The sequence below is a fragment of the Mytilus trossulus genome, chromosome 3 (genome assembly GCF_036588685.1).
Source record: "Mytilus trossulus isolate FHL-02 chromosome 3, PNRI_Mtr1.1.1.hap1, whole genome shotgun sequence".
NCBI classification, from domain to species: domain Eukaryota; kingdom Metazoa; phylum Mollusca; class Bivalvia; order Mytilida; family Mytilidae; genus Mytilus; species Mytilus trossulus.
The window spans coordinates 77,971,579-77,981,659 of NC_086375.1; the positions used below are offsets into that span (position 1 = coordinate 77,971,579).

Sequence of the window (10,081 nt, forward strand, 5' to 3'; positions counted from 1 at the left end):
TAATAATAACAATAACAATAACAATAACAATAATAATAACAATAAAGTTCAGGTCTTGTTAATAATTTTGAATATAGCTGGCTATCAATAGTTTTGTTGTCATAAAACAAAAAAGGTTTACAAGGAACCTTGCCTTTTTTCTGCAAATTGGTAAAACCTAATGTTGATAACCAAATACCTATTTATCTGAAAAAAAATATCAAAATTTGCACAGGACAATTGTCTGCTCTCTTGATTTTAAAGAAACTTCTATATAAGTTTTATAAAATACCACAAAATTTTAAAAAATCTTTCAGACTGCATCCAAGTGTTGACAAAAAACCAACAAGAGGCCAATAACTTAATGCAGGTTGTCTCCTTGCAACATGGTGTAACATGCAGAGATGAAGATCTATAAGTATCTGAAGTTAGTTTATAGTAGTTGTCTCCCTTCAACATGGTGTAACATGCAGAGATGAAGATCTATAAATATCTGAAATAAGTTTATAGCAGTTATCTCCCCTAAAAGTGATGAAACCAATGGATTTTTACTTTACATTAAGTTATGTTTAACCCCGTCGCATTTTTGCGCCTGTCCCAAGTCAGGAGCCTCTGGCCTTTGTTAGCCTTGTATTATTTAAACTTTTAGTTTCTTGTGTACAATTTGGAGTTTAGTATGGCGTTCATTATCACTGAACAAGTATTATTTGTTTAGGGGCCAGCTGAAGGATGCCTGCGGGTGCTGGAATTTCTCGTTGCATTTAAGACCTGTTGGTGACCTTCTGCTGTTGTCTGCTCTATGGTCAGGTTGTTGTGTCTTTGGCACATTCCCCATTTCCATTCTCAATTTTAGATTATTAGAAACATGGGTCAAACGTTTTTTTCATTCAAAATACAAATGTGATGTTTTAACCAATGCCATATTTATATACAATGCGTCAAATCTGCATTTTCTATGAATGTTTTTATCCATTTTGGTCATATTTTTTACAACTTTTATATTGATATAAACCCTCGTGGTTATCATAACCTAACAATTCCCCTACTTCTGTTGACAGTTATCATTTCAAGATTATACTGTCAAGTCACTGCTTGTAAGACATTACATTTAGACAAAACTATTATATTTATGTTTATCTACTAAATTGTCACCTTTTAGATGTTCAAATATATGACCAAGTCACCAAGAGTAAAAATAGAGTGATGACCCATAATAACTTGTATTTCTCTATGCAAAACAAAGTTATCTTTTCTTGCTGATCAAAAGTGTGAAAACTTCATTAGTTTCTACTGTTTCTTACAATGTTACTCCTTATAACATCCTTTCAATCATTTCACCAAACAAACACAATTCTAACTCTCTTTGACAAGACAGACCTTTAAACTACCTGCTGCTTAAAAACTCGGCTGTACAGCAACAATCTACCACTAGGCCCTTACCCTTCCTTTTTCTACTCTCCTATCCCATGTGCATTATTTCTTCTACCCATAGACAAAATGATTTTGTATCGATGTGTATCTGGATAACCCGTTCCATCAGCAGATCTAACATATATGTAATGATGGTGTACTTCCTCCTACCCCTGTTCTTTCACCCCTCCCATTCTAAGTTCCCTATTATTCTTACCTTAGATAAAATGACCATGGTTCTACCTGTAGCTGGCTACCTGTAAGAGAAAAATCAATAGTAAATCAATGATGTCATTAAATATATATCTTGCTGTATTTAATTTTTCTCTTGTAATTACTGGTTGATTTGTGTTTTTACACTTGGTCCTTTGTTTACCGAATGTGGAAAAGATATATTTTTTATTGTCCTTAGCTTACAGGCACTTAAATGATAAAAAATATGAAATAGAAACTCAAGGGTGATTGCTTATAAGGTTATTCAGTTCATCCTTTGAATAATCATACATAGTGACTGAAAAAAACCATCTCAAGAGTCAAACTCTAGAGTATGATTTTATTTTATGAATAAGATGTGTCAAGTATCTTTTAATGAGGCCTGATAGTGGTTCAGCAATTGATCTTGTTACCTAAAGGTAAAAGACTATCATTTTTCACAAAGTTATTTTAAAATATGGATCAAGAAAACTGACTTTATCCTTTCGAAAATGTTCAATTTCCGTTGACACCATTTGCGAGTATGGTCTTGAGGAATCAATGATAGTCCGTCAGAAGGGCTAATGATAAATGGCTGACCCTTGTTAAGAGAGAGCCATATCTCTTGCACGTAAAAGACACCCTTGTAGATTTCCAAAAAGAGCAGGCCAATGCCGCTTTAAGGCAGTTCTTGCACCCGCAAAGTGGAAAGGGATTATTATGTTGCAAAACTTGTTTCACAATCCACTATAAATAAATATGTTTAAACTAAGAAAACTGACTATCATACCATAATGCTGTATGGGGATGTCTTGAATCAAATTAGAATTATATGGAAGCCTCATGATCCTCGCCATTGTTTTATTATCATTCATGTACAGTGACCTTCACTATAATAAGATCATCATTTCAAATGATTCTGTTAGTTAGCTTGAATGCATACAGTCTCATAAACAATCTTAAATATACTGTTATTGAATCTTTTCCTATCATTATAAGTACATTATATAAATCGTATAACTTGTCATTGAATCTTCTCCAATCAAAATACATTATAAAAATCGGAATGCTGGCCTGCAGATATTTCCACAAAATATGCAAAAATTGTTTCCAGACAATGAAATTCAAAATAATATATCAACCGTGCAGACAATGTAAACAACAATTTAAAAGAGATAAGATGGATGAAAAAAAAAGCCAGGATGTAACTGATATGTGTTGAACATCATAAATTTGTTATATAAAGCAATTTGTATAATTAGCGGCCTCAAGATATTCTTTCTTTCTGAGTTACTTGAAAATTGCACACTAAAAGGTCTACTTCTCATTATAGAATCACCTAATGGCAATAAAATACTTGTTATCAGGATTTCTACCTGTTCTTCAGACCTCAGTACAATTCAAGGAGGGCTCATAAAACTTACTAACATAATAAAATAATGTGGTCTCCTGCTTTTATCAACAAATAATGATCTGTGAATTCACCATTTGTGTTGTCTGCAATGTTTTTCATGACAGTGGAGGACATTGTCTGTCCAATTAGTAGCATATCTTTATTAAGAGGTGTTAAACTGTCAAATTAACCTCAAAAGAAGAAAGTTCATCCAACATCAATCAAGGATAAAGTGAGGCATTGTTATAAAAAAATTCTGAGGCTCCAAAAACTTATCAAGTATAAAAGCTATATGTCAAGTTCCAAAGCATAAAGGACACATCCACTGGCCATATACATTCACCTCAATCGAACATCTTTTCAGGAATAACTTTTTTTTGTGTTTTGTTAAATTGTTTCTCATTCTTAAATAAATGAGATGTTTGCCACTGGACATTGTAAGCAAAGAACAATAAATCAGCCAATTTCTCTATCATGATATTTTAGTTATTCAAGGCCAGTTGCCACTATGATAGCTATATATAGTTAAGACATGAAAAAAACTTATTGATATTGATAACATAATTAAACACCAAAGGTTCAAATAATCAATACCTATAAACACATGTCACTCTTTTTGTCAAAATCATTTCTATATCTGACAAAATTATGATTGATAGTTGACAAATTATGTGTAAGAATTTATGTCAATCTTTTTTTCCTGATATAGACCTTTTTTAATTGAGCTATCAAGAAAATCTGATATAAGTTTTTAATGGTGTATGAAGGGAACTGTTGGGTATATATGTCTTTGCTACAACAACCCCCTTATAAGTACATGTAGGTGTGTCTCAACAACCTTTGCTACAACAACCCCCTTATAAGTACATGTAGGTGTGTCTCAACAACCCTTTCTAACTACATGTGCCTCAACAACCCCTTCTAACTACATGTACCCTGACAACCAATCAGTTCTTAATCGGAAGGCAAACACAAAATAGTCCTGACATGCACAATTTTCAAAGGCAACCATTCAATGCAAAAGTGTTCAGTAGGATTGAAACTAAAACACTTTTTTATAAGTAATAATTACACACACTAAAGAAACAAAATCAAATAAAAATCTTCAGAAATGACAAAATAAATCCTTGAAAATACTAATTTCATGAAATTCCATCAGTCAATGGATTGATAGATCTATGATTGTTTAAGACGCCTCAAAACAAAAAGGCTTTATTCCAGCAATTGAGTCAATGGAAGCATGATTTTCGCTGCCTATAAAATTAGTTGACCAGAACAAAAGGCAAAATTGATCTATAAGTAGTCAATATATGTACTATTATAAATGTACCAAAATCAGATCAATATCTGCAGGCAGAAAGAAAACGGCCAGACGTCTGGTTTATTTCAGAGGGTCAGAATGACAGAATTAGTAACAATTTATGCCCAGATCACTAAATGACAGGGGCATGAAAAAGCAAAAGCAATCAAGAAGACAACATACTGTCTTCAGTCCTAATTCTGATTTATAGGATGATTGCTTGTATTAATACATGTACAAATTGATAAACGCAAAAAATATATATTAGATGTACAAATGACAAATGTAGACTAAAAGACAGTTTTCTCCAGAAAATCCTTTACATGTTTAATTTCATCACTAAACATAATATTCACCATTATAAAATTGAGAATGGAAATGAGGAATGTGTTAGAGACAACAACCCGACCAAAGCGCAGACAACGGCCAATGACCACCAATGAGTTTTCAATGCAGTGAGGAATTCCTGCACCCAGAGGTGTGCTTCAGCTGGCCCCTAAACAAAAAAGTGTACTAGTTCAGCGATAATGGACATCATACTACATGTACTAAACTCCAAAATATACACAAGAAACTAAAATTAAAAAATCTGTATTACAATTGTTTTTTATCTATTGCTTAGTTTATAATGCTAACCTTTGTATTTTTTGGATAAACAGCAACAGTTAAAACCAAAGGGTCCCCAATAATAAGTACCACCATATTTTTTGTAAAAATGTCTATTTTTAACTTCCTGTATTATTCTTACAAAGTAATTCACAGTCTATCAACCATGGGTTAATGTGAATATATAATTTAATGTCCCCTTAAATAATCTTCACTTATATCAATAATCAATCTCAACAGGAATCACTTTTTAAACCTCAATGACATAATTTGACAGTATTTATTTTCATGGGTGGGTTTATTTTCTTTGTATTGTGTGTTTAAAGGATAGATTTTTGGTGTTAAGTAAGCTAGGTCAAAAAGTAGCATGTGATATGAGACAGAATAAAAACTCCCAAAGTCACATGACAGACACAGACATACCGGTAGTTTCCTCATTGTGAATAAGTTAACTGTATCATATACATTTATCCAATAGGGATACATATATAGGTAGAATGTGCACATAAATAAAAGTACAAATAAGTTCAGAAATAACATTTAAATTTTATATTTATCAGTTATAAGTAAAATAAAATAAAATGATCCTGTCATGTCTCAACCAAAATATGCACACAGTCTTACTTTTTCGTGATATTGTGACTTTTTTACTATTTAAACCATTGAAAAGGGAACCCTTGTTTTTTACTTTTGTTGTCTTTGATTTTCTACATTTATTTTTATTTTACATTTTCAACTTTATTGTTTTTCTTCTACAAAAAGATGTTAATAAGACAGACTTAGGCACTCACAAAATTTTTTTCTGATTAAATGTCTAATAACAATGGTTAAATAATTTTAACAATCCATTTTATTCATTATTGTCCCATTGCAATATATAATTTTTTATCAAACAAATTTCCAAGTCTCTGTATTTTAAATTGACTCTGCAACCCTAAATAAAAAATCACTAACATTTTGAGAAACAACTTTGATGGTCACTTTCAAGTTTTGTTAACGAATCAAAGAAAGTTCTATTGTAGTATTTTGTAAATAGCTTACATGCATAGGAATATTAGCCTTAAATTGATACACATTTACTCCTATCAATTACAATTATTGTTGTTTTAAGCCTAATGAGTCATGAGAAAGGGTGTAAATAATTTTACCTGTGTACTCAGGTGTGATCAAGGGTAGACTTGTTATAAATAGGTGATCAATAAGTAATTGATATTTGAAAAACTTACATACAAGTTTATGACCATTTGTTAGTACACTGTACAATGTATACTGTAGGCGTTCAATATGTGACTAAGTCAATAGGACTGCTTTTTTTCAAGACTTAAGATTTACAATCTGAATGATAAGAGTTTTTCTAACTGATTAACGGAAACATTTATGAAATGTTACTTAAAATACATACATTGTACATGTGTAGAAATTCTGAGGTATGCTTTTTTTCTAGTTAAACAGCAAAGGGCCAATCTTAAATAATACATGTTACATGACTGTTGAAGTGGCAAACATAGTTGTATTGCTATCATCATGAAATTAGCAGAGGTCAATTTTGTTCCAAATAAAGTTTAAATTTGAAAACCAATTTTCAATGCATCAAATCTCATATGAACTGAGTGTACACAGAGAATACTTAGTATAGAAAGTCCCTGGTGTACAGCTGATATCTTGAAACTTAATATTCACATATACATGTATCTATTTTACGAATAAAATACAATTGTCAACGAGACAACAACCCAAAGACATAAAAACAGAAAGACATTTTGAAGTCAACATTAAAAGTCTTGAACAAAAGACAAATGTCTTTACAACATCTGTCATATAAGAAAGATGTGGTATGACTGCCAATGAGGCAACTCTGCACACTTAGTGACCATATGACACAGAAATTAACAATTATAGATCCTCGTACAGTCTTCAACAATGAGCAAAGCCCATAACGCATAACACATGTTCTAATTAATTGCCATGGAGAGTTGTCTCATTGGCACTCACACCACATCTTCCTATATCTATAGATTCTTATAAAAATAGTGGTTTATAACATTGACTATCAAAAGTTTTGGTTAGATGTATTGATACACCCCTTGTGTAAACTTTTACATCAGATAATGTTTTCTACTTTTACATCAGATAATATTTTCTACTTTTACATCAGATAGTATTTTCTACTTTTATATCAGATAATCATTTTACAGTACAGAATGTAGTAGGTGACCTCTTACAACTTTTTAAATTTCAAGTTATCAATTAGTCATTATGCAAATACAACATTTGCAATTAACATCTTTTGCGTTCTTTAGTAAGTTTCATAATTTTTCAAATTATTTGATTCATAATAAATTGGACAACATGTACATTTAAATGATGCATCACATAAATTTTAATTTTTAAAATTGTTTTTATGTTCTGTGATATATTACATGTATTACGATGATGATTTGTCTCCCTTGAGGGATGATACGAGACTGATTAAAACATTCTTATCACGTATCTGTTAACCAGGTGTACAAACATTTAGTACATCTTTAACTTTTAAGGCCTTAAATTAACAACAATCTTAAAATATATATTGAATATTGTGAGAATAAAATTGAGGCCATCGGGAAGAAGATACAAATAGTTGTGGAGCTGTAAAAATACTGGAGATCCCAATCAATATATCCCTATCAAATATACTGTACCCTTACACACAAGTATTCGAAACAAATATAGCAAACTGAATGAGATCCAAAGTCGCAAACTCACAAAATCCAAGAATTTATATTATTCATAAACTAAATTGAAAAAAACAAAATTGTAATAATTATCTTTCATAAAATACCTGTAATGAATACAACTACCAATACAAAACTGTCATGCTATTTCTTCCTGAAGCTTGATTTAATAAACTTATACTAGGTAACCTTACAATGCAAATTTGAACAAAAGGTATACTTGTATTTCTACCTAAGATTTTTATAAGGTTCTTGTCAGCTTATAAGCAGTGGTGGATAAACAATTTTAAAAAAGATGGCAACACTCTGAGAAGCTATAGGCAAATGTTCCTCACTCACTCAGCAGGCAAAAAAACAAATCCAAGACACTAAAGAGACTTGTGCCACATAGGATATGCCCCTGATTTGTACACAAATATGTACCAATAAGATGAGTGGCTTGATTTTTTTAAAGCCACATAATTAAATAAATTCGTATATCATCCTACAGGACAACAGATTTAAAATGACTAAGCAAAGGTTAAACTTTGTCCCAATTTATCTAACCAAGGTGAACAAACTAATACCATATAAAATGTACACAAGAAATAAAAAGATGTCTTAAATTACAATAAACCTGAATAGGAATAAAAGGATATGTGGGCATTATGGTGATATATCCATGATCTACACACTTAAACAGAACTAAATAGATTTACCTTCCGCCTAAAATTCTTAGCGCTCATCCAAACTTCATAAACACTATATTTCAAACACTCATATAATCTTTTTTTTTTTTAATAAAAATCAATATTGATTGATGTATATTGAACTAGTTATACATGTATACCTAAGATTGAGGAAGTAATGAAAAAGATTAGAATTTTTCTACACCACCTTAAAATGTAAAGGTGGAAGGTTATCTGAATATCAACAATGAAAAGCAGATATGCATGTACATTGTAACATACTTCGTGTATATCCTTATCACACATACTTACAAAAATTTATTGTCTTATTTTATCTTTAAAAAAAAGGTATTTTATTAAAGTTTATTTTTATTTTATTTCAATGATCAGAATTCAAATCATCAGACACAATCCACAACAGTAGAACTGTGATTATGATGAGGTACATGTATAATATGATTTCTTTATACATGAATATATATTAACTAAATTAGTTTCAAATATCTTGATACTTATTTCATTGCATTTCAGTACAGATTTATGAAGAAACATATAATACAATGAAATTTGTCCTAACAAAAGGAAACTTAAAGGTTACCCCTAGAAGGAAGTGCTTGGAATGCTTTGGTGCTTTGAAAAACTGATGGACAACAGTAAAGCATAAAATGTGTGTTATTGACATTTTGACAGGCATAACAAGGACAGAACATACAAATGTACATGAAGATCAGGTACATGTATGCCATTGCTCCCTCAAAAAGAGCTACACCAATCAACTTCATATATTCCAATTAGCTGTTTATGAAATATATATACAATTTATTATGTATGTGCATGCCATACCAATTGATATTTTATAGTGTGTCTTTCTATGATGTGATCTAATACTATTGTTTCAGAAAAGGGAGACGGTTTGGTACCATTCAAACATTTAATCCTGATGCAATTGTTTGCACCTGTCCTAAGTCAGGAATCTTAAGTTCAGTGGTTGTCATCTTTTTATGTGGTTAATAAATGTTTCTTTTATTGTTTTTATAAAGATTAGACTGTTGGTTTTCCAATTTGAATGGTTTTCCACTTGTTATTTTTTATAGCTTGCTGTTCGGTGTGAGCCCAGGCTCCGTTCCGTGCCTCGTCCTAAAATAGTTTACTTTTATATATTGTGACTTTGCTGGTCAGAGTTGACTCATTGGCAATCATACCACATCTTCCTATATCTATGTACAAGTATATTTGTAATTTGTAACAGGCCTTAAAAAAATTAATATCAAAGCGAATCTTTTGAGAACTACATTCAATTCAAATGAACGATATTTTCTGTTTTTAGTTTAAAAATATTGTTGTTACTTTTTTTCTACTTATTATCATAGCACATGACAATGTGATGTGCCATTTCAAATATAATGTTGTTGGGTTTCTTTTTAGTGCACATGAATCCTATACTTACCTTTAATTTAAGGAATAGAGGGTTAAATTTTATATCCTAATGTTGTTTTTTCAAATTATCTCCCTTTGACAAATTTTCTCTGTTGATACTAATGATAAATCTTTACAGGAGCATAACAAATAAACACAGCTCAATAATCAGCAAAAAGTGTGTGTAATTTTTTTTTACAAAAGGCAAATAAATAGATGTGTCAGTAGCTCAGTAAATGCCATGTACTGATGTGAGGATAAATTGAAAAGCTGAAGAAGGCTTAAAATCAAAGTAAGAGAACTGCATCAAAAATATCTGGAATGCAAAGTCTAATTACCATATGCATCAATGTTTCCAAAAATAAAAACAAATTTCAGTTTAACCATGTCTTAAAACTGGTGT

General features: G+C 30.9%; 1 protein-coding gene across 6 annotated transcripts in view; it reads right to left on the reverse strand.

The window, feature by feature from the left end:
- The window catches only part of LOC134712498 (myosin-VIIa-like), a 62,715-nt gene that overhangs the window by 50,487 nt on the left and 2,147 nt on the right, over nt 1-10,081 (reverse strand). For 4 of the 6 annotated variants that reach the window (XM_063574109.1, XM_063574114.1, XM_063574113.1 and 1 more), the window contains exon 2: nt 1,607-1,646. In XM_063574109.1, coding sequence (XP_063430179.1) covers nt 1,607-1,624 — 18 coding nt within the window. In that variant the 5' untranslated portion in view covers nt 1,625-1,646. Of the gene's footprint in view, nt 1-1,606; nt 1,647-4,910; nt 5,060-5,921; nt 5,994-10,081 lie in introns of those variants that run through there. The other 2 variants (XM_063574111.1, XM_063574110.1) reach the window with 2 other exon arrangements.